This window comes from Lupinus angustifolius, chromosome LG20 (genome assembly GCF_001865875.1).
Source record: "Lupinus angustifolius cultivar Tanjil chromosome LG20, LupAngTanjil_v1.0, whole genome shotgun sequence".
NCBI lineage: Eukaryota > Viridiplantae > Streptophyta > Magnoliopsida > Fabales > Fabaceae > Lupinus > Lupinus angustifolius.
Genome location: NC_032028.1, coordinates 13,632,647 through 13,659,200, shown reverse-complemented (window position 1 = coordinate 13,659,200; position 26,554 = coordinate 13,632,647). Strand labels below are relative to the sequence as shown.

General features: G+C 36.4%; 1 protein-coding gene across 1 annotated transcript; it reads right to left on the bottom strand.

The window, feature by feature from the left end:
* Window positions 711-25,434, bottom strand: LOC109336506. The gene is made up of 28 exons (XM_019573147.1): window positions 25,215-25,434; window positions 24,633-24,721; window positions 24,238-24,361; window positions 19,661-20,311; window positions 19,147-19,515; window positions 18,950-19,054; window positions 18,596-18,778; window positions 18,219-18,357; window positions 17,899-18,080; window positions 17,660-17,745; window positions 17,345-17,393; window positions 16,153-16,219; window positions 15,571-16,049; window positions 15,396-15,495; window positions 10,558-10,691; window positions 8,888-8,955; window positions 8,589-8,805; window positions 8,195-8,410; window positions 7,916-8,071; window positions 7,779-7,832; window positions 7,427-7,641; window positions 7,282-7,351; window positions 6,811-7,133; window positions 4,112-4,295; window positions 2,656-4,026; window positions 1,751-2,530; window positions 1,587-1,658; window positions 711-1,129 (listed from the first exon to the last, which is right to left on the bottom strand). Exons 1-28 carry the CDS (start codon window positions 25,287-25,289, stop codon window positions 1,109-1,111), a joined length of 6,579 nt encoding a protein of 2,192 aa, XP_019428692.1. The 5' UTR covers window positions 25,290-25,434; the 3' UTR covers window positions 711-1,108.

Here is a 26,554-nt window from a genome sequence, read left to right as displayed (position 1 = left end):
AAAGGTATTCTGAAATCATAATATAAATTTAAGGTGTCGGACTTGTTAAAAACTTTCAGACAAAGCAATACAAATATACAAGTGCCATAATGGATTCTTAAATTAAGCATGATATTGGACAAAATCTAACCCATGAAATACAGTTATGAGATGACTATGAAACCTTCTATTTTTATTCATTCTCTTCCAAGACGTGGCCATAGAAACACAAGTTGAGTAGCATATTTTGGTAACTGCCAATGAAGGCTTTAAGGACCAATGCACAAATCTATCAGTGCAATAAAACAGAAAAGGAAAAAATAATTTAAACGTTACAGGTTCGGATATTGTGCAAAGCTCGCAGGGATGAGTTTTTATACTTAGTTTTATTTGGAAACAGTAGCATTCGAAGGAGTGTTACAAAGGTCAGAGAAGATGATAATAATAGTGTAAACCATTCTCAAATTTATGTTTTTCAAACAAGGATTTTGATCTTAACCATCCCTTACTTTAATTTCACTTTTGGTGTTTGATCTAGTTCTGAATTTGGGGTTACTAGTCTTAAATTTTCAGGTTCGAGACTAAGGCTGTGAGATGGAGAAGTTGACAACGATTTTGCAATAGAAGTGCATCTGAGTGATGATGGAGGTCGGCGTAATACAGTTGCTGGTAATGGTCGAGGAATGAGGTGGCAGATGGTGGTCTTGTTAAGTACCCCTAAACAAAAAATATGAAAGTAAAAAAAAATTGTCATAAAACACTAAACTAGCCTTCTTTTGTGAAGGAAAGTTACAATTTAAGTTTCAAAATGCAATTAACTGTACAACACTAAATACAACAGCATCATGAAGGATTGTGACCCTTGTGAACAATAGGAGCACTGGACCAGTGACTAACATCTAAAGATCATTAGGAGCTACTCTTCATCCAAAACCGTAGTTCGTCGAAATGATGAGGAACTAATCATAGTGCACATGTGATGAAATTAAGAAGACGCCTAACACAATTTAAGGCAGAGGCACAATCATCAACCCAACTAATCATGGGAATAATCACTTACTTAATTACATTTACAGAAATGAATAATGCAACAAGTCATACTTCTAAGATTAACTTCGTCGTCATGTTGCTATAGCTGGCCCAATCTTTCCTGCATAAAAGAAATAAACAATTTGAATCCAAGTCTCAAAACAGCACAAGAAACTTCAAACCACCAAAGTCTCTGTAAAAAGGAATTTTCAAGATCAAATAGAAGCCAAATATTTTATCCTGCAAGTACAAGTAGAAGAATGCTGGAAAACGAAAATGTGAAGTATTACGACTAAGAAAAGAAAAATGGGCACGTGCCAAACAATAAATATGAAATATTTGGACCTAGACTAACAGAAGTTACATATAACAATATACAGGAACATCCATGTTGTATGCATTGCCCATAGTCCCATAGACAGCCCCCTACCCACCACACACACAACTACACTAATAGGAGACATTAGGAAAACAAGGGAAGTTGGACATCATTTATTTCGAGTGCAAAAAACTAGAAACCAGCCTTTTCCTCACAAGCAAATAATAGAACTTTGAAAAAAATACCAAGAATCAACAACCTGAAGCATCTGCATTAATTTTGGATGCTGCTCCAAAAGCTGGCAAAGTTTGTCACGGTCTCTCAATAAAGACTGTCATGTCAAAAGAGTAAAATGATAAGGATTAATGCATTGCATGTAACTTGTAATTAAAAAATGAGAGAGAAAACTAAGCTTGGAAATACCTGAATTGCCTCTGGAGACTTGAAATACTCATGTAATGACATTCCTGAATCTGATTCCTGCTGTGGTTGAGCATCCCTTGGTTGTTGAGTATATTCAACTTGCTGCTGCAGTGCATGTGAAAACTCTTGCTGCTGGGTCTGATAATATGTCTGCATTGAAGAAACCTTAGACTGCTGTAACATCTGTAATTGATGCACTTGAACATTGCTTTGCATAGCTATCCCTTGCTCCAACTGTGGTAAAGCTTGAGGTGGCCTGAGGGGTTGAGGTGGTTGTGGAGGGCGTCGAAGCTGGGGAGGCTGCAGCGGCTGCAACTGAGTAACAGAATGCATCGACTGAAAGGAAGTTGGAGGAATTGAGACATTTTGCAAGATGCTTTGCTGGTTCTCACTCAATTGCTGGTTTGGGGTGCTACCATAAGGAGTCAACGGCATGGAAACTGGCCTATTGAACCCTATGGGCAGCATTGATGCATTTAGTGGATAAGATGACAATCTGGATCCTGAAGGTGGGATGGAGACCTGGGAATATTCACTGGTTCCAGTAGTTGTCTGATTATATAGAGAAGACTGGGATGCAGAAGTTTTAACAGATGGTAAATTATATGAACTAGAAGCAAAAGGAGGTGGTGTAGGAGGAAGTGGGGGCGCAAGTCTACTACGACCACCAGGAGAAGATATGGATGTCCTGGAATACTTTGAATCTGGCATGGGAACATAAGATGCTAATGATGTTGAAGTTGAATCATTGTTAAACGGAGATAAATACTCCGTCTGAACCTGCAAAAAATAATTACAAAATCAGTAGGTGCTGACCCAGGACAAATTAAAAAGGAGGAATCATATGACTGAAGCAACCAGAAACGAAATAAAGAACTGAAAGATAAGGAGGAAAAGTTCCTCACTTGGAATGCCACTTGATGTTGTGTGCCTGCTGGAGAGTTAACAAATGGGGACGAGTGGCTAGGAACTGAATCTGCAGCATGCGATATTACAGGCGAGACTGATGGTGGAGGGGGCATTGGTGGTAAAGGGGGTTGGTTAGGCAAAAACCTCTGCTCATAGAGTCCTTGAGAGCTTGTAGCATTACCTCCATATTGCGGGCTATTCTTTAAAAAGAAACTCTGGGAGGTCATCCTTGAATCAATTGGTAATTGCATAGATGATGTGGATGGGTTATTGTAAAGAGACACTGGAAACCCTGAACTATTAGCTGTTGCAGAATCATATACGCTAGAGGTCTTAGCTTTCAGAACATTCTTTGAGTCATCAGACAGCTCGACATACTTCCTGTCCGAAGAAACACTTAATTCACGTGTTAATGGCATATCAGGACGTGAACCAGACATCTTTGAAGAAAATTCACTTTGGCCATTTTCATCAATGTTAGATCTTAATGGAGTACCCATACGAGAAAATTGACTACTATCAACAACATCACTTTCTGTCTCTTCAACAATTGAGTGAGGTGAACTTTGCTCAACAATAACTGGGGCAGGCTGTTGTAAGTTATCATCTGGTTGAGGGAATGGGAGCTTGTCATCAGAGTCAGACTCCTCTCCATCAAAAACTATATCAATTCCTTGAAGATCATCATCAAAATCAGTTTTAAATTGCTTAGATTTGTTTACTTTCTCCCCATCTGTAGGTTTCACAGGAGCATCATCTTTTAGGTGTCCCACAGCCTCTCCCACTACTACTGCTGAAGGGTTCTGGCGTTCCCTTTGTCTGGCAATAAATTCATCTACATGAATTGATGGAGGACTCCCACCAGTTGATCCTGCTCTTGGCGCTGCTATTACATTAGAAACCCCATCCACATTTCTCTCTCTTGCCACATAGTCATCCACATGCATAGATGGGGGTCTGCTGGTATTTGGCTTGCGTTGTCGGAAGGAATCCCTACGTGCAGGACCAGAAAAAACAGCAGAATGTGCTATACCCTGCACAAAAGCATTTTGAGCAGAGTTGTCAGACTGGAAACTTTCTCCTCTATGGCGCCTTGCAGATCCGTCCAATGATGGCAGTTTCCTTTTGGCACCATGGTTTGTCTGTGTTAATCTGTCTGGTAATGTTTCAGGACATTCCCAAAGAAATTTGTCCCCGAGTCCTCCACGGTAAAGATGATCATCAATCTTTTCTACACTGTTTTCAAGCATTTGATGTGTCCTCAAAACAACTAAAACATTTTTTTGAGGCATAACAATATCATCCGCCTCCATGTAACCAACGGGCCTTTGCAATACCAAGGACAATGACTTAACCAACTCAGAAACCTTGAAATCATAGATGAGCAACAGAAGTTAAAATTAATCCAGGGGAAAACTATGAAAGACAGCTGTACTCAAATGGATCTGTTACCTGATATAAGGGGATTTGCAAGTGAGAAGTAATGAAACAGTGATCCATAGTCATCTTTGTACTCAACAGAGAACTAAATTCTAGTATGTAATTTATATTTTCTTCAGGAAAGCCAACTGATTTTGCCATATAGTCAGAAAGACCAAAGAGGTACTTCAACACAGCAACTCTGTCTGAAATCAAACTGATCCACACAAAAAAATGCGAGTTTATCCTGCTAGATTATCCCAAATAGCATAAGGACAGAAATATAGTGAAATACAAGTTTGGACGTGCCTATGTATATTAGTCCTCTTCAGTGCGACGAAACTTAGTAATATCAGGAGAAAGGGTCAACTTCAGAAATCTACTTGCAGCAAATGTACTAATAATTTAATTATTCCTGATACAGAAACTTGAAGTTCCAAATTGTTATCTTATGGTTTTATGACGATGAGGAGAGCCTAGTTCAAATGACTAGCACATTGAATGAGACAGTCCTCCTTTCCCTCTGGGTGGCTTCACTACTGAGTAGTCAATCCCAGATAGCAACACAAAGCAACTGACGTGCTTCGTGATTTTATATATATATATATACACACACATATATATATAGTTGAAGAATGTGAGTTTTAAAATAATGAGTTTATATAGAGATAAAACTTTAGTGCTTTTAAATGATAATTATTAATGAATAATACTGATTTTCTATTACTCAACATCGTTTAAAATTCTAATAGAATCACAGCTTTAAAGACAGATTATTTTAACTAAAGGTTAGGCCCTTCGAAAAAAACTCTATCTTTGGGCTTTCAGGGTTATGCCTCTTTACAATTTCTCCTGCTTCAGAAAAAGATCACCGTCATCTTGATGGATAGTGACAGCCAGTATTGTTAAAACTGTACTGGTTATCAAACCGGTCAGGGTACTGGTATAGTGGTACAATGGTTCAACCGGTGGTTCAGTAATTAAATCACATGCCGGTTAAACCGGACATATCTGCTTATATTTATATATATATATATATATATATATATATATATAAACCTATAACAAAAAAATTTCAAATGGGTAGATACTCAAATTTAAAATTCATATTCATAATCTACTCAAAATTCACATAAACAAACAACTTTAAGTCTTTAACAAATTCAAAGTCTAAATTACAAAACATATATCAATCCAAAAGTATCACTTAACAACCGCAAAATATAAATAAATGACACAAGTTCACAACTCACTCTACAAAACAAATAAATTTGTAGTTTTAACATTTAACACCAATGAGTCAAAGTTGTCTCATCGAGATTATATTTTTGCACCAAATCTTATCTTTAGACAGTACTCCAATATTACACATCTGCCACTGAGATTACATACGAATGTTAGGAACCAAAAGGTGTAATCTAAGTATGTCTTGGAAGCATGTACCTTGAAGTGTTGAAGAATGGTTGGAAATATGAGTCACCTTGTAATGGGTTTCTAAGTTTTTTTTTCAAAACAAAATGTGTATAAATCGACCGGTTTAGTCATATACCGGCCAGTTCACCGGTTTTGACTGGTTTTGACCGGTTTTTGACCGGTTTTGATACTTGGCTAGTTCAACATCTGTACCGTACCGGTTAGGGGTCTGATTCGCCAGTTTTCCGATCGAACCGGCCGGTACAGTACGGTTTTTACATCATTGGTGACAGCACCATAAGAAAGGAATAGTCAGCACACCATGGGAGGAGCCGAATGGAGGAGGTGACAGGCAGAAAAGCCTTGTCAGAGGGCTCTGTAAAGGGAAGGGACGGCTAATAAGTGGGATTAATTTTTAGTTTTTTCCACTTCTCGATAGCAGTCTCAATAGATGCAGCAACTAGCCACGAAAGCAGCTAATATTTCCACTACCCTAAATCATTTTGTACCACAACTAGGAAGAGTGACTAGGTGCCACAACACAAAGCTGTGATAGAATCGTGATTGATAACATAGCTTAACTCATCTATCATTATTCAATACAGCACCCATTAGAGAGTACTGCTCCTTAATCCACCCTACAGGCCACCCTTCTTGTAGTCTAACTCTCAATAAAAAAAACTAATTTCTCCAACTGAAGCTCGTCAGGAGAACCCGACCTCAAAGACTAGCCTGCTGGTCTGAGAGTCTAAAGGCTCCGGTACCACATTTAGCTTCCTTATATACTCAACATGTGACATGTCATATTTCACCTTTTTTTGGTCATGTGAAGCTTTAGTGCTTCTTGTTTTTGGACTAATCTAAACAGACGACTTATAAATCAGTTCTCCGTCTTAAGATTAGTATTCTCACTAAAGCTCTATCAACACAAAGGAATGTTGAGAGCACTAATAGGGCTTTTTTATATAATAGATGCCAAATAAGGTTCTAATATTTGTATTCAATGTTGACAGTTGTACATTTGTAGTTTGTCCTTATATTGTGAACTTACATTGCAAACATTTTCTTTATGGTTCTGAAAAGCAGAGACTCGTGCCAAATACTGTGGGCTCTGGCTATTTCATATGATCAAAAGGAATTTAGATAGAGCAAAGCACTAAAATAACTTTCCACAATTTTCAATATTTATAGCATTAATAGAGGATTGTTTTTTAGGCTTACGGGTTTCACAATTGCATATAAATTGGCACAGAAGTGTTCATTCCGTCCAACTTCTGTTAATCAGAAGAAACAATCAATAAAGTAATACAAAAGTATACCTGTCTCTGCACATGCAAAACTGCAGACACCCCACAGATAGTGCATAAACAGCTTCGATAGTGTAAGTTGTCAATTCTTCCTTTGCCTCTATTGATCTCAACAACTTCATCCAACAGCTTAATAAAGGAGGGAGGTTTTCCCATTCTACTACACTAGGACCATCATAATTCACAGTCCTATCATCTTTTCGAGAGTCATGTTCACGAGCATGAGAATGGATACCAAAAAGAGTAGCTTCAATTGCCATTTGACCTTTACTACATGAAGCTAATTCTTTGAAAGCTGCAAGACAAGCCAGTAGCTCTTTTCCAATAGGGAGGACCTTGAAACCACATCATTCTAAGTTACTAACAAGCAAATAAAAGAAGTGCATACTTAAACTAGAGTCTTGAACCAATGAACTTTAACAGTCAGTCCGCCCAAAGAGAAGCACTATGTACATGTAGAGATGGACAAGATAAGAAAGTCACCTGACAACCCTTCAAAATATAACGTAAGATCAGACCATAATCTTCGTCACTCAAATTTTCAATTTTTTTACTGCCAAACCAGAAAATTTGTCATGTAGCTGCCAAACATGAGTAAACATAACATACAAGGAAATACAATACTCACATGTCATGTCTGTGGGGATAACACTGAGAAGCTTCAGAATGAAAAAGAAGCATGAAAAACTGGAATACTGGGAGACACCAACCTAAAAAACTAAAGCTGCAACTTGCAGAACTTCTAGTGTCTGGAGTTGGCTTTTCAATATCATCAACAGTAACAAAACATCTCTGCAGTACTTTTGTTAACATCTGAAGAGTACCCTCCCTCAACAATAGGCCCTGACAGAGAAGTAGAAAACAGATCATTTTCATGTTACGTAAAACTATTATCATCACCGGTGGTCAATAATACTACAACGGCCGTAATAATCATGATGAAAATAAGATGCCAAAACCAAGGCCAAAATTATTTGGACCTTGCCAAGTGGATGCTCTGATAGGCTGACAACAAAGTCAAGAAGCCTCAAAACCTGAAAATAAATAAAAAAATACTCATCATAACAAAGTAGGTGAACTACAAAGCCCTGAAATTTTGGGAAGACAGGAACCTTACCTTGAATGCATCTGTTTCAGAAGGAGAACTTGATTCAGAAACAAGATGAATAATCGATGACAATAATGGTTGTATGAGCATAGATGCATAATCAGCATTTTGGCAAGCAATGCGAATTACAAAAACACGCAGCAGATCTTGAATGACCACTAATGCCTGCCAGGGATCAGAATGAACAAGAAAATGAGCAATTATATAAGCCCCATCAACATTCTAAAAATCCCCATTAGAAAGTGGAGAAGAAAATTTAAGTTGACCATATAGGCAGAAACTACATACAGAAATAGCATAATGCTGTATAATCTCAGCAATTTTGTCAACATGTGGTGACAATTGTCCAACCAGTTTGTCAAGGTGTCCACGTTCCAAATACCACTTGACCTGTCTCTCCTTTTGAGGCCCTAATAGGGTTCCAACAGCTAACATTCTTCGTGCACTTAATAAAGGCATTCTACTAGTCCAACGCCATATATCTTCCTCAGGATATAAATCAATCTTGTAAAAGAAAACATAAGACGAGAAGAACTAATCATATAAACAGTGTGAATGTCTTGTAAACTTGTCATACACAGCTTAAAAATAAAGTATTAACTTTGAACAGAGGAATGAGCAAAGAGGAACATATAATATTTAAAGAATTAAAACCACGAAACTTTGAAGGTAATAAGCATACCAAAAGATAGAGCAAACTGCATGTTTCTTTTGGACCGAGAGTCAACATTGAAGTAGCCTCAACGCTGCTAAGAACAGTGTGAAAAAGACCTGGACTCCATCCATGTACTGGCCAAAATGCAAGGGCTGACACAATAAGTTGACAGACAGCTCCATAACCAATAGCATAATCAGGATATGGAGATGATAAGTCTGCCGCACATGCAGCTAGCTTTGGGCTACAATGACCACAATTTGATCAAGTTAAAGAATATACATGACTCTCAAGCAGATACAAAGAGGAAGGAAACAAACAGATACCTTATTTCCCTGTGTAAACGTAGAAGAGCATTCATTAATTTTGTATTTCGGTGCTGCTCCTTTGCTTCCTATAAAAGTGCAGACAAACCAACTCTATCAAGAATGCTGTGATTAATAACAGGTGTTGCAAATGGTATTGTAACTTCGTCAGATGAAAATCAAAGATTTTGAGTCTTTTTCTATAAAAGAAAAGTTATTAAGGGGAGAAAAAAGCAGAAATTAGAAACAGGAAAATACAAAAAAAATAGGTATAATGTCCTCCTAAGAAACCTTCACATCCAAAAAGGATTAAAGAAAAAAGACAATAGCACAAAAATTGTACCTAAACAACAAAACCCATTAATGTCATTGAATGTGCTGACTACTTAACGATTAAAAGGATGCTAAAATGTAAGTTCCACCTCATAAAAGATGAAAAGTCATGAAAAAAGTGCTTCCGTGGGAGCCATCAGACAATGATAACAAATGATAAACATTTATTAAGTGATGTACAGTTCACAAAATCTGAAAGTTAAAAATTGTGGAGGCAATAACTGGTAAAAGGAAATCCAAGACGGAAGGTTCAAGAAAAACTATATAAACCCATCCAGTTCTTCTAATTCTGAAAACCCTAAAGTCCACTCAACCAAATATACCCACATAAAATAAGAAGAAATTTCATTTGCATGTTACTTTTTCTTCCCTAGGCTTCTACATTAATTAACAATATTCCAAATTGATTTTCATCATCACAATATCCACAACTCATACATAACCAAATATTAATCTGCGAAATGGATAACCATTTCATCATCCCAGACCGTAGCCAATTTCCTCTTGCATTAAGTCTTTGTGATTTAGTCTGGGAATTCCCTCTAAATTTCATAAAACATCAGTTCAGTTGAAGATTCAAACAAAAAGCAAACAAGAAAAGTCACTGAGAAATAGTAAGGAAATGAAAGAATGAAATGCAATATGCAGATGGGAGAGACAAGAGTTGCATATCACAATACAAAACTTTCTGATGCAAGTGATTTTCATTTACAGCCTCTAATTAGCAGTCCGCTTACAGTCCATTAGTCAGCCAGGTACCCAACATAACATTTTAGCCAAACGTTGCATATCAGAAAGTTTTGGGGAAATTACACTGACCTACCGGGTTTGCCTAAATTACACCTAATACCACCTTGTTTTAAAGATTATACTGATATCCCTTGAGGTTTATGACATTATTAGATTGACTTCCCTGACTCCAAGATTATGGGGAGTGTTAATATAGGCCAACAAATAGTCAGGGTACCAGGTGCAATTTCGGCAACCTCAACTGATGTCGGCGTAATTTTCAAAAAGGTTCACATGACACATCCACAACAGGGGTAGAGAAAATATGACAGAAAATAACATAATTTCGAGAAAATAAGGTACTTAATATAGAGAAAGTTCACCATATAATGTCCATCTGCCTCAAGTCTAGCAAAAAAACGTTGTTACTGAAATTCAGAACTACTGAGCTAAAGCTGCTACAAGGTTTGAGATACAATCACTAGTGAACATGTAATAATCAATTTGAAACCCTTCAAATTGTTAAAACCTTAATGATGATTTCTTGATTAGTAAAATACATGTGTGTTGAGATTTGTGCCACCTAAAAGTAACATGGATAGAAGAGACAGGACCCCTAAGATGCAAACCTGTAAGTTCTGCAGAAGTGTAATCAGCAGCAGCAGAGAAGAAACCAAAAGATCAACTATGCTCAGATCACGATTCCGTTCCAAAAGTAAATCTGATGTAGTATTGCATTCAGTACCCTCATCTACAAGGTAATCTGTTCAAAAGAATGGCATATTTTACATTTACCAAGCTTTAAAAAGAATGGAAAACAATATAGAATCTCTATAATATTAAAAACAAAAAAACTAATAGAAAGAATATACAAGTATGATGGAGGTGAGGACCAGCTATTCTCAAAAGGACATAAACAAAGGGAGGGAAAAGAAAAGCAACCAGGCTTCCCATCTCTATGCATGCAACATTACAACAATACGGGTGCAGTAACAGGTACACATATGGATACAGATATCAAGTATACCTTTTAAAAATCTAGGGTAAATGTACATCCTTACAGATAATTACTATTATCATAAACATCTGAACCAAAATAAATCATAAATATTTTTAAATAAATACTGCTGTGCGACAGCAAACCAAACAAGAGAGCACTGAAAATAATTGTAAAAAAACTACTATTGCAGTTGAAATAAGATCTGCACCCAACACAATATATATATATATAATTTTTTCGTTGAAATATGTTTTAGTCTCTATAATTGTAAGTGGTTTTGATTTTAGTCCACCTAAACAAATTTCTTTCACAGCCTAGAAAAAATGAAAATTGGTAACTTTGGTCTACCGAGTTAACTATTGCTAACTGCAAAAGGAATTGACAGAGGTCCACATTAACAGTGGCACATGGATTTTAATATTAATATTTAGTACTGGGTACCAAAAGAAAAATATATTAAAAATGATTAAAACAATAACGACCGAGCATTAATTCCACCAAGAGGGGTCAGCTACATGAATAGAAAAATGTTATAATGCTCTATCATAAATCAAGTTCATTGACAAAGCATTGATCTCTAAATCTTTCCTAATCTTTTCACCTATGATTTTTCTTAGTCTCACTCTTCCTCTAGAAATTGGAGTAACTTCAATTTGATCTATTCTCCTTACTGGGACTTCTAACAGTTTCTTCCATACGTCCAAATCACCTAAGGCATGATTCAACTATCTTCTCTATAATAGGAGCTACTCCAACTTTCCCCAATGCATTCATTTCTAATCCTATATTATCTAGGGTGTCCAATCATTAAATGCAACATTCTTATCTCTACTACATGGAATTTATTTTCTTATTAACATTTTACAAACACTTAGTCCCATATAACATTGTAAGTCTTATAGTTGTGAGGTAAAACTTTGCCTTAAGCTTGAATGGTACCTTTACATCACACATGACACCAAAATCACTCCACCATTTCATCCACCTCATTTGAATCATATGTTTACATCTTCAATTTCCCCATCATTTTGTACGATTTACCCAAGATACTTAAATCTAGTGACTAGTAATAATATGATCTTCAATTTTTTCCTCTACAGTCAAGGTTTGTGTGCCTCTCGCTAAACTTACAAATGCATTGTGACACCAATTCTTGGATATGCTCAGTAAGCACATCCAAGACCAGTGTAAATAAGTAGGAGCTCAATGTTGACTGTTGGCTTAATCCTATAGGAATAGGAAAATCTTCTGAGACCCGTCTTATGTTCTCACACTAATCTTGACCTCATCATACATAACACTAATTGCTCAAATATAGTCAATTTGAAAATACTTTTCTTCTTTAGAGCTTTCCACAATTCTTTTCTAGGCATCTTATCATACATCTTCTCCAAATCAATGACAGTCATGTACAATCCCATTTGATTCCTTCGAAATCTCTCCATCGATCATCATGGTAAGTATATAGCTTCCATGATCAACCTCCCTAGCATAAAACCAAATTGAATTTCACTGATACGCGCCAACCTTTCCTCAATTATCCTCTCTAAAGCTTCATAATATGGCTCATGACTTTAATATCCGATAGTTTGCACAATTTTGTATGTCGCCCTTATTCTTATAAATAGGGATTAAAATGTTTCTCCTCAACTTTTTTGCCATTTTCATAGATCTCACGATCTCAATAAAAAAATTTGTGAACCAACTATAGTCCTACTCTCCTAGAACCTAGAGACCCCAATGAGTCTATTATCTAGTCCAACCGCTTTATCATTCTCCACATTTTCACGCTTCTTTCACATTCAACAACTGAATTTTATGATAAAATGTATAATTTTGATCCTCCTTTCGTGCCGTCAAGATCGGGTACAAGCACCTCTGGAACAACAAGTTCTTTTGGATGCTTAAACAACCACACCCTTTCATGCGCCTCTGCACCCCCCTTTCATCTTCGGTTAGCGAGAACACAGATTAAAAGAACTAAATAACAAAAAGGCAATGGGGCCTAAAGCCCCCGATTTATACCACAACTCAAAAGAAAGAGCAATTCATTAGCTAAACTCACCACTATTCATTTACGAAGCAATCAGACTCACCTATGATTAGGGCAGTATCGGGTGGAGAGGACTTCGGATACATGTCATTCTGGTGGGTGACTCCTTCTGTCAATGTCTTTCCTTCTATCACTAGCCAGGCTCTGAATGAAATAGAAATCCCACTCGTTCACCCTCAGACTTGAAAACAACTATGCTTTTTGCCTTGCGACTTACTTGCCTCTCTCACTCAAGATAAGATCAAGCCTTTCTGGCGATTAGCTTATCAAGTGGGTGGCATTGTAAGCAAGCTACCTTCAGCATCGGTAAAATCCCTATCAATAAGAGGTCGGAATGGTGGGGAAGGAGGGCCCCCCACTTCAGATTCTAGAAAGGAGGGAATCGTTGTTTAATAGCCGCTCCTCTACAACTAACTACCTTTCGCCCAACATGATCACGCGAGGTTCCTAAATATCCATTTGAAAAAGGATATGAATGGATAGGGCGGAGCCGGTTGAAGGAAGGGCGCGCTAACACGCCCCTGCAATCTTTCTAAAGCAAGAAGCGAGAAACTAGACTTTGATTTCGTTCCTTTCCCATTCCCAGCAAGAAAACGGATGCAACCCTCCTATTTCGTGTTTAGTCTATCAGAAAACAAGAAGTCATGTCCACAATTGAAAATCTTGTGAAATAGTTGTTTCATCTTTCCTTAATTTCTTTGTTATTCACCAAGACTTTGTCATCTTCATCTCCAATGCATTTCACTTGGTTCAAGCCTCTTGTATTTCTTTCCCAACCATTTACAAGCCTGCAAACATTTTGTTCTCCTCCCTTGGTACCTAGATATTCGTACCACACATCATATGCTCTAACTTTTGCTTTGCTCACTGCTTTTTTGGTCTCTTTCTTAACTAACTTGTATTTTTCCCAACATTCACTATTTTACATAATGATCATGCTTTGTAACATAATATTAAGATAATATCTTATAATGAAGGGGGAAAAATCACATCATTCCTCTAGACCTCCAAGCTTCCAAACTTAGAAGAACACTTCACTCTCCTCCGATTTCCACCACAAAATTAGACTCCGGAAGGAGGAGACGAGAACCAAAACCCATCCCAAAACACCCTTTACCAATTCCAGAACGAATGACTTCTCCCAAACACCTTTCACTAAATTAATTTCTGACATTGTACTCAATTTATAATAAAACATTGTGCCTAGAAAGTCAATCTATGGCATATAAGTCCGGTTTTTCAGATTATCAAATAATGTGATCATATTCATATTTTGTTTCTGCATTCGCTAACTATCCTATATCTTAGTTAAGAAGGCTTACCATATTCAGTTGTTCTGGATAACACCACTTTTGAAGATTAGGAACACGACACCAACACCATAACCAAATCAAAGTGTCAAATGGTGTGTGCAAAAACAAAAACAGGGGGCGTTCCTTGAAAAAATCCAATGATAACCAACTTCATCAACGATCTACTAAAAAAATTCATAAGTTTGATGATCTGTGACATTTTTAACAACAGAACCCAACCAAAATGAAACCTTGCATGAAACCCAATTCAAATTTCAATGAACCAGCTCAAACCAAGCACTATGTCAAAAACCTATGTGGTCCATCTTTATTCCTATGTGAGAGATTGTTGTAGTTATTTGAGAGGGATGAGATGCAACAGATTAAAGCAGGGAAGGGACCACAACCACCAATCAGAGTTCGTCGCCCACAGACCAAGCCACAACTGCCAGGGACCACTATTGAGGCAAACCACTGTCAACTAGATCTGTGCACCTTCCCCGAGCATCAAAGCCACGTCAACAATTAATAGGTGTTAACATCAAGGACTAAAGTCACTAATTTCTATTTTTGAAGGGATGCAAAACAATATTTTTTTAAAAGGGGGGGAGGGCAAGGCATGAGACTCCCACTTAGTGGGATCTAGAAAGGTGCACAAATCTATATTTAGGTGGGCTAAGATAAAAAATCGCCTATATTTATAGGACAAAAAAAATAATTAAACTTATACATTTTCAATATTGTAGCATGTATCTTGGAGGAGTAAGGACATAAACTCGAGGAGGAATTGCTGATTTGGGGAGAAAACGGAATTGTACATAGGGGGTATAAAGGGAAGATGGAGACATGACACTGCTTGAAGGAGGAGACATGGAGTTGTTCATCACCACCACTTCTCTCCGCTGTGAGCCACTAGTGCAAACACCCATCAAGAAAGGAAGCAGGAAATGTTTTAGTATGTATCATGAGAGCTCACTCCAGCAGAAATAAGAAGAAATGGAGACATGGAAGGCATTCCAGTCATATATCAGGCACACTAAACCAGCAAAAGGGCAGACCCCGTGCTTCAGAGAAATTAATATAAATGACCTCGTATTATAACAGCCATTTTAGTTAACTTACCATAATTGTTTGAGGACCTTTCGAGCATGAATCTGCAGTTGACTAGAATGGCATAGATAACTATTACAGCACCTTCATCATAGAGTGTCACAGCAATAGTCTGCATTAATTAAAAATGTGATAAGAAAGGATTTACAATTACCAATGAAACTATTCAAAATAGACTTTGACATACTGGGTTTTCAGAAATAAAAGACAAAATCCTATGCGCTGTTGTCAACTGTGCCAGAGAAGAATCACTGAGAGTAACACCATCAAAAGACTTTTCAGATGTAAACTTCCCAAGATTTTCCATAACATTAATATCAGAGCCACTAGAAGACTCTCCAATATCATTTTCAACATCAGTCAGATCTGACACTAGGATGCTAGTTGATGTTAACTGGGCATCTCCTCCAGAAGCCAACACAGCAGCATAACGTAGGAGACCAATACCCCCATGTTTGTGGTATACTACGCCAGCATCTATCCATTCCAACAACCGCGACGGAGCATCTTTTCTGTTTGATCCAGGAGAGGAGAAATGCAAAGCTCTATGAAGCTCCATAGCATGTCCAATCCAAGAACTCAGAGATGATGCTGTGGAATCTGTAACAATGGCTTCAATAATCTCAGCAGCTGAGTGAAATATTGTAAGATTTACTGATGAAGATCCTGAAAGCGAACAAAGTAAGAACATGCAATTTAGATTTTAGACTACTAAAAAGAAATCAAGCCACTACTGTCTATATGAAAAACAATGGAATGACTTGACCACCACTATTTTTCGCAACAGATTCAGATTCCTTGACAGAACTTAATGCTTCAATCAAAACAGTAACAGCCTGCACAAAAGGAAACAATTGTACTATATAACTTAAGTGCTTGAATACAAGCAAGATCATACATACTACAATGTCTAATATCACAGATAAAGAAGAACTGCAGTTATCTAGATCTATAACACAAGCATCTATGGTGTTAACAGCTAACTTCAGTAACTGCAAACTAGAAGGAGTTTCATGAATAAACATTCACAATACAACATCAACAACTCAAGCCTTAATCTCACTACATAAGGTCACCTACATGGATCGAACAACACTAGAAATGTAAGTGCCACCTTTTTTCGAAAATAAAGCTTCGGAGAATTCTATGTAAATAATAAATATATTTTTTACAAAAAAAGGCCAAACATGTACACCAAGGTTGTTAAAAGCATGCACCGAGCGTTGAAGCGTGCGATGCAACTTTTGAGGGCTAATGGCAAGTTAGAAGGGATAAAACTCGTTCGAGAGATGGAGCATGGCGGCGCGACGCTTTGGAGAGTAGAATCGTTGAAGCACCGCTCCAATCGCGTTGGAGAAGAAGACTTCTAGCGTGCAGGTTATTGACCCACATATTAGGGTTATTGACCTGTTTCCGAGCCCAATTCTCCTAGTTGCCTAGCCCAACGCTTTAAACCTATTTTTTTACCCGTTTTTAACCTAATTTTCCCAGCCCAAGTCACCCCATCCAACTACATAATCCTAATTTTCAGAATCACTACTAATAAAATGCAGCCGGCCGTAAAATGTTGCTTCTTTTCAACTCAATAAAACAAAAAAAACACTGGTGCCGCTGCTGAATAATATAAACAGCACCGGTGTTACATATGTGTGTATTTTTCCAGTGTAGTTTTGTATTTCGGTGGAGCTACCCATTGTGTTACACTCCACCGCTTGTACAATCCTACTTAACCCTCCCCTCCCGCTTCAAGGTTGACTCTATGCTTTAACAATCATGATGTACACCTTAAATATATTCCTTCACAAAATATTTTGAATTTGTCACTTCAGATCAAGCAAGTTTGCTTAAAACTACACACTCAAATAGCATATGAATCAAAAAAAAAGAAAAGGAAGAAGAAGAAACATATGCTTCCTCATACTGCATTATTATGGTTTGTTATAACGTATTAATAGGCATACCTCAGGAAAATGTCCTAAAGACAACAAAGCCTGGCGCCCACAATCAGACCTGCAAATCATCAGCAGATTTAATTCAGAACATAAAAATGGTGATCCAGTACACGAGACTCCCACTTAGTGGGGTCTGAGGAGGGTAGATGTACGCAACCTTACCCACGCAAGCAGAAAGGCTGTTTCCAGGATTTGAGCCCATGACCTCATGGTCACTACGCAATAACATTACCGTTGCATCAAGCTCACCCTCTTTAATTCAGAACACAAACAACTTAAAAAATTCAAGAGTCGATGCAGACAAAAAAATAAAGCAACGTCAACCTCGATAGAGCAGAGAGTTCCCACAGGACCCATAAGAACTCTTCTGAGTGTGGATTTGATAAGAGCAAACAATCAATGGCATTAACCTAGGCCAAGTATAAAATTATAAGAATTAGATGCAACCCATTAACGGCATTCGAAGTTAAAAAATGCAATAAAAGTAACTAGAGCAGCAGAAAGAGGGAGGAGGAACAAAGCAAACGGGATAGGAAGACACTGTTTTTTGGAGCACAACCAACCATTTTTAAATGCATCCCAACAATCATTCCTATCTCCAGAGGACTACAAAAGAAACCCTTTGAGATCAAAACAGAAGCATATCGAAGAGGAATACAATCCTCCTTATTGCCACAATGACCACCCATAAGGGCATGGATTAAAGTAATAGAAAGTTCAGGGTCTTGTAAAAGGAATATCAAGCCTGTACAGATGACAGAAAAGTTTATGAAATTAATTGATATTTTACTTGCTTCTTTCTGATAATAGATCAAACAATATGTGTATATTAAACAAGCATGGGCATTTATAAATTTATGAAGTAACACTAAAGGTAGCCAACCTGAACGACAAAATAGAAATGAAAGAATCACAGCCTCAATGGATGAAGTTACATCCATGAATATTTCCATGACATGTCCCTCTTCCACACGTAATTTTGATGACAACAAAGCAGATGATAATGAAAGAAATCCCCGCTCCTGCATCCAAGATAACATGCGAAAACAGAAAAATATAAGCATGAGAGCACAATAAGTATTTGCTAGAAGGTAGAACAGAAAATAGTCCCATCTTCCATTAATGCAAAAAAAAAAATTCATTTAACAGAGGCAAAAATGATAGATCATGCAGCAACAAACAGACATCTCAAAAGGCTGCAATCAAAACCTGAGCAGGTAAAAAAATTAGCAGTAAAATGTCATGATTGAATGGTAATACCTTCAAAAGTCCCAATAAATGTGAATCGATATCCCAATCTGAAAAGCAACAACTTGAAGAGCTGATCAAGCCAGAAGTTGTTTTATATGACAATAATCCATCTGTTTGACCAGTAATCAGTACTCTACTAGCATAAGCCATGGGAGAAGGATCTTCAATTGGACCACGTGAACTTATCAATTTCTGCATTAGCGCTTGACAAAAAAACATTAAGAAATGACTTTTATCAAGTTGCAAATCATATTCAAAAGAAATAGAGCTAACCAAATTTCAGGGGGAAATAAAATAAAATAAAATACTGCTCACTAATCATATCTAATACGAAAACCAGCAATCAATTGAATTAGAACTGACCAGGAGCTTTTTTAGCAGAATTTCAGCAGAAGTGAGCATATTCAAGGTAACATCTGTAACCCTACCAACAGTACTGATGTCTACCAACACTGAGAGGACTGCAGACTGGAAAAGATTAAATTACCAAAAGATAAAAATGGAGTTTTGAATTGAAAAAAATATTCATACTAAACACATTCATTTTGAAAACAAAATACCTCATATCTTGAAGCAACTTCATAAAACCGTAAGCGGTGAAGCAAATAAGTAGCAAGAGAAGCAATATCATGACGGGGTTTTGATAATATCAACTTCAACAACTGGCTATAACCATCACTGATGCCAGTGGGAATTTTTTCATCTTCCCGAGGCCACCAACCTAAAAACCCTTCACATCCAATTGAATATCTACTAGCCCGCTCCACAACACCAAGAAGCAGGAGCGTAGTAGTAGTAGAATTCTGCCCATCCTTGGCAAAAAACTTCACAAGCTGATCCATTTCCCCACTACTGACAAACTGAAAGCAGCTTTCTCTATCGGAACATAGTAAATGAGCCATACTCAGTCCTAATAGGGCATGCTCACTCTGCAGTGAAGCATATGGAAACATAAGCAGGAAAAAAGGACAGAGAGAAAAAAATATAAGCAATAATGGGGTGAATTATTCTTCAAACTTTCTCTACTAACAAGGAGATGCTAGTAAATTATGTGAAAGAAAAATAATAGATTACCTGAGAAAGACAGTGATCTCCTATATATGAAGAGTGACTTCTAAAATGAAAATACTGATTAAACATATCCACCAACGCTTTGGAATCCAACATTTCAGCCTCCAATTCCAGATCAATGCCCTCTAGTAAACACTCAGAAGATTCACTCCCTGAGTTTTGCTGAAAAACCTTATAAACGTCGAGAAGCTCTTTTCTTGCCTCCTTGACAACACTGTGCAACTCATCAAACTTCTCAGACCTCATATGATATCTCTCACTGATTGATTTACATGTGTCACTTGAAATGTAAGAAGAGATAGCTGATACTATAGTACTTACAACTCTATGTCCATAATCCCCAAACTCAGATAAATCCAAAATCTTTAACATTAAATGTAGAAACAGTTTCACTACAAGAGAAATATCTGATGCAGGAACTGGAATAGACAATACACTCAGAGAAAAAGTCGAATCTTCAATAGTAAAATTAGTAGAATGCAATGCGAGTGGCAGATCTTCAAGCTTCCCCTCAGCAGAATCAACAAGATCAGTCAACGTGTTGTCATCAAATTCAATGTTAAACTGGCCCAAATCTTCAGCTGTGTTGCCATATATAACCAAACTCAGACTTCGATAGCTGCCCCTTACAACAAGATGACTAGTGACAACAGCCTGAGAAAGAGAAAGCAGTAATGAAACAGTAATTACAGTATGAAACATTTTTTTGGTGAAACCACTAGGTATCCCCACAGGTTCAGCCCATTTGAACTGCCCATGGGATTAATCCCTCTTCAACCACAGGAACACAATGGTTATGTGGTCTCCCCACAAGAGTTGATTCCGTAGGATTTGAACTAGTGTTTTCGTTCAAAAGGAGTCAATGTTGCTTACCACCTCAGACAGTACAAATCTTTTTTGTGGTTTGCAAACTTGGGAAAATATTCTAATAAGTCAGGAGAACGATCAACCCACCATACATTTACAAGTTATATATAGATAGTATACAGTGTTTTCAAACAAGCGAGCAAAACTCGTAAACCCATCTAAACATACTTTGCATTCCAATGTCATGGAACAGACACGGTTTCAAACTCATTCCTGAGTAAACTCAGATAGATTCACTCAAAATTGTGATTTAACTCACTCAAATTTGCAAGTCACACATTTGGGTCCAAATTCTGGACCTAGATACCTAAAGACACTGTTTTATGGTTTTTTATTCAAAAACCCCCAATTATGATTTGTAAAATATAAAAGAACAACTAAACCTTAATCGGTTAATCCACTAAGTGGGCTCGGAAAACTCTGGAAAGAAAACCTTACAATAGCCTTATAAAAACAACTGATTCTTAAATTCTATTTCTGACTCTTCCTCTCTGATTAATAACTTGCACTAAAATTATGTTTTATTTGGAAAATGAAGCCTCTATATTCATATTCATCTTTGTTAGTTTGATTTTATTTTATTCATATGTTCATATTTTTAATCATTTTTTATTTCGCAATTAACCTTCTTATATGTGCTTGATGGGGAAATTGACGAAGATATAAACCATGGGATTCAAGCGGATTAGATGAAATGGTGGAATATTTCACGTGTCATATGTGATAAAAAATACCACTCAAGCTTAAAAGAAAGTTTTACTACACAGCTATTAGACCCGCAATGTTATATGGGACAGAATGTTGGGCGGTAAAATGAAAACAAGAGAATAAATTCTATATAGCAAATATGAGAATGTTGCATTGGATGAGTGAACACACTAGATAAAATACGATTAGAAATGAATACATTAGTGAGAAAGTTGGGATAACTCCTAGTGTAGAGAAGATGGTAGAATCATGTCTTTGGTGGTTGAGACATGTGTGGAGAAGACTAGTAAATGTCCTAGTAAGGATAGTAGATCAAATGGAGGTTAGTCTAATTCCTAAAGGAAGAGGGAGGCCAAGAAAAACCACAGTCAAAACAATTAGGAAAGATTTAGAAATCAATATTTTGTCAATAAACCTGATTTATGATAAACATTATGGTGTCGTTCAATCCATGTACCCAACCCATCATGGTGGGATTAAGGCGTAGTTGTTATTTTTATTTGGCAATTGATACTTCTCTAATGCAAGGCCTTCAAGGTTTGACTTGCGGCAGGAATGTTGGAGCTGGTACTAACCCGATGTTTGGGTCAAGATTGTGGCTGGTAAGGCCTTCTCTAATAGATGTTTGGGTCACAATCTATTAGAGCTGGCCTTATTTTCTATTATTCTAATAGATGTTTGGGTCACATTTGCCAACATTCCTGATTAGTGCAGGTTAATCGAAAACTTTTTTGCCCTTATTTTCTATTATGTGACAAGGTTTTTTTGCAGTTTTTGCAATTTAACTTTACCATTATTTCCCTTGTATAAAAAGGTGAACAGCAGCAACCAAACTCATTGAACAGAAGCAGCAGTGTTTCCCCTTTCAGGCCACCCTCCCATTCCCACTTTAAAGCGAAGCTTCTTCCACTCACTTTGTTCTCCATTTGGTGATTTGTTCTCCATTCCCACTTTAAACCATTAAACAACGATGTCCGCCATTTGGTGATTTGTGGACGCTAATGGTGGACATGGCGCTGCCAGTGGCTCTCTGGGTTCAAATTTGGGGTTTGAAGGGCAATTTTGGGTTTTGCCAAAAATTGTAAACCATGAATAAAATCATGCTTCGTCTGCTTTGGAAAATCTAACCTCATTCTCCTCCCTGCTTCGTTTGTGTGTCTACTCTTTCACTTGTTCGACTGTGCGGAGCTTTGAATAACACTCTTGCTCATCAGTCTACTCACTCTCTCTCTAAGATTTTTTTAAAATCATTCCCTTTCAAATTAAATACAACTTTATATTCTGCCAAGTTTTATCTTCATAATAAAAAACACTGCTAATGGAGTTTTTTACATGTTAACTCTAGTTATTTAAGATTTTTAAAAATCATTCTCTTTCAAATTAAATACAATTTTATATTCAACCAAGTTTTACCTTCATTATAAAAAACACTGCTAATGGTGGTATTTTTACTTGTTAAGTCTAGTTCTTTAAGATTTTTTTAAATCATTCCCTTTCAAATTAAATACAATTTTATATTCTACCAAGTTTTACCTTCATTATAAAAAACAGTTCTGATGGTGGCATTTTTACTTGTTAACTCTAGTTCTTTAAGATTTTTTTAAATCATTCCCTTTCAAATTAAATACAATTTTATATTTCAGACTGTTCAGTCTAATCGGGTAAATACCTAGGTAGTCAATCCCAGATAGCGAAGCGTAGCGGCCAACTCCAAAAACACTATAGCGGGTAGCGGGATAACCGCTACAACTAAGGGAAAAATAAAATATATAAGTAGTTTATACCTACATATATAAATACTAAAATAGATCATATTAAAGACACATTCCTAATTAGTAATCAAGATAAGAGTATTAAAGGTTCTAGAGCTGATCAAAGTTGGATGCCATAACAGAATTGTATCTCCCGAAATTGAACCACACAAAGATGATGTCAATTGGGTTCAATCAGTTTGATAAGAGAATCGGTAAAGAGATGATGGGGCAAACAATCAGGGATCAATAATTTTTTTTTTAAGAAAAGATGGAGAATGTTCGTGAATTAGGAAGCCTTGTAATTTTGATCTATGCTGGTGAAGAACATGTAAACAATTGAACATGTGAACTGGAATTTGGAAGAACAAAGAGAAAGAAGAAGAAAGGTATAACCAATTAAAAATCACATGGCCTAGGAAAATCAATGTGTTTAGTAGAAGGGAAAGAATGGGAGGTTAAATTACCTAAAACCCTAGTGAAAAACCAGCCACCTACTAAAAAGAGGAGCAAAAAATACTTCTCTTCTATAAAATTAGGGTTCCACTCACAATAAAACATGTAGCGGGTCATGACCCGCTATTTGCCCTGCGATATTGCCGCTATTTGACCTGCTACAGGTGCTATGGCCATCTGCACCGCTGTGGCGTCGCGAGTAATGGTCGAAACACACAGTCCACTATTGTGGCGCTATTGACTACCTAGGTAAATACAACTTTACCATGGTGTTATGTGGCCTATTATATTATTAATATTTTAATATTTTCTTTATATATTTTATTTTTTAATTAATTTTGCTAACCACCATGATGACATCCGCTATTTGTCAGCAACGCCATAATGGCAGAATTTTGGCAAACGCCATGGGTCGCCATTCACCATTGACAATATTGATTTTAGTGTATTTGTGTATTTATGTGTGTATGGTATAACATAATTTGGTATATTTTGTGCATTTATATGTGTAGGATATAAATTACTTATATTTTTTCCCTTAGTTGTAACAGTCATCCTGCTATAGTGTTTTTGGGATCAACCACTATGCGCAATTGGCTACCTAGGTTAAAATCCAAAACTTAAGAACTGCATACCACAATTAGGAGATCAATCAGAGAAATATAACGTTAGTATACTTCTGAACACATTAAGAAGAAATAGCTGGCACAGTGAAACATTCAAACAATTGGGGGAACGAAGGACTAAATGTTGCTAATAACAGATGGATCATATCATCATCTAAAATATGGTAAATACCTCTACTTCTAGCACATTTGATGAAGAATGTGAATAGAGAAAAGGCTGACAAAGTCTTCTAAACCTCGTCTCTCCCTCACAATGAACAAACACCTCTACAGCAAATGATGGAGGCGAAGTCGCCCTGTAAAAGAGTTGCCAGCAATTCACTAATTAGTTGACTGCAAAGTCTTCAACAGTCGCCCAAAAAATGATGACACTTATAAATTATACATACAACACAACCCTTAAGACCCACTAAAGCACAAGCTAAACTAAATTTCGAAACAATTATCAAACCCTAACACCAAGCAAGTAAATAGAGCAGTCTTCATTTTTTCAATCAGCTTTAACCAATCAAATAATCAAAATCAAATAAATAAATGCACATAAAAAAGGGAGAAACAAATTTGTACCCGACAAGTGTTACTGCTTGGGCAACCGATGACGCACTCTGTTCCAGGAAGTCGCATGCAGTAATGACAATGGGTTCCAAGAAAACCACCTGTAAGAAACAAGTTTATCTTACACGAAAGTCTATGCCCGAACAATAACAATGAAAACACTATGTCCTACTACAAACTCTCCTATCTACTTAGATTTAACGTGTGTCATATATTATCTGAAAAAGATTATCTAATTTCTCATATTTTAAGATTCTTCTCTTTCCCCAAGTAAATACAAGGATTTAGCTTTACTCTACCAACAAAGCCATAATCAAACACATTACAATGTTCGTTCAAGGTAAAGCTTAAAAAAAGAGTAGCAAGTAGCAACCACCAACCAAGCTTTAAACTTCACTGAATTTTCAATACTCACTAACAAACAAGCAGCCTAGTGCACTCACCTAGTGGAGTATAGGAGGGTAGATGCATGCAGCCGTAAGCCGAGAAACTATTTACAGGATTTGAACTCGGTATAGCAATTTAAATGGTTGCAATTAAAAAAATAAAAGACAAAGGTTGAAATATATGAAGATTTAGTTGGAATGGGGTTACCTCGTCGACGTACTCGTCGAGATGGGGATGGACGAAGGTCTGAGCGTAGAGGACACATGGCTCGGGTCGACCCATTGTTTTAAGCTTCAATGGTTGAAACTTGGAGTTTAATTTAACATGAGAGCTTTGAATTGCGAAATTTTGAAATTCTAGGGTTGATGTTATGGAGCGTCGTCTCTCTTTTGAGTGAAAAACGCTCAGTGGAGACTCGTGTTATTATGTTTCATATCAGAAAAGATGTAACGGCCTGTTAAGATAATTGGTTTACAATTCACTAATCTTAGTAATAATATGAGTAAATTTGACTGATGATAGAACCGGTTAAGATAATTGCTTTGATTCAATAATAATATCAGTAAATGTTGATAGTGTGTAAGTTTCAGTCAAATTATTACATTTCTCCTTTTTTTTAATTTATACAAATCACTCTTTATTATATACGTATATTACACTTACTATTAACATGAGATATATAAGTGTAATTTCTTAAATAAAAAAGAGTGACAAGTGTATTTAAGTCAAACAAAGTATGATAAAAAATAAGTCTTCACAATATACCATATTTTATTTTTGTTAATTATAATTATCATCATTTTTTGTTTAAGAAATTACATGTATCTCTGGTGGAGCCGTTATTATTGTAATATATGTATATAATTAGTAGTAATTTATGTGAGTTTAAAAATGGGAGGAGTGATTTATATAATTTTACTAAAACTCAAAGAGATTAATCCAGCAATGTTACCATTTGCAAACTCATGGGATCATCTTATTTGTTAACTTGCGTTTTTAATTTAATATGCCTCAACATTTTTTAATCTTATTTATCAATTGTAATAAAGGACTCTTGTTTACATTCTATGTAAGTCTTGCAATCTTTATCAACAATAAAAAACAACTACAGCGGATAAATAAAGTCTTGGACTAAACATTTATACATAAAAAATATGAATAAGGGCTACCATAAGTAAGTTACTTTGTGTTATTTCAAATGATATCGTTCATATTAGACAATAATTTATCATTTCAATGGCAATAAGTAATTGTCATTATGTCTCCAGCATCCATCACAATATAGCTCACGAGTGTATTATCTCTATTTCTATTACATGGTTGACATTTTAGAATATATTAAACCTAATAAGTAAACATGGAAAGGTATAATGAAAAATAGAGATAGACATAGAGAGACATAAGTAGGTATATTATCGTTAATTTGATATTTTTATTAATTTCACTAATTGTTAGAATTTCTGACAATTTATGGGTCACAACTATAATTCTATGATTGTGTTATGGCCATTATGTAATTAGCCAAAATATAAAATGATCTTCAGTAA

Bases quoted from the DNA above. Each gene is read 5' to 3' on its own strand.
- LOC109336506 (XM_019573147.1), bottom strand. From the start codon at position 25,289: ATGGGTCGACCCGAGCCATGTGTCCTCTACGCTCAGACCTTCGTCCAT. The intron at 15,496-15,570 runs GTATGTCAAAGT...TAATTAATGCAG, and splicing joins CTTTTATTTCTGAAAACCCA to ACTATTGCTGTGACACTCTA. The intron at 7,352-7,426 runs GTGAGTATTGTA...CTGGTTTGGCAG, and splicing joins TATCCCCACAGACATGACAT to TAAAAAAATTGAAAATTTGA.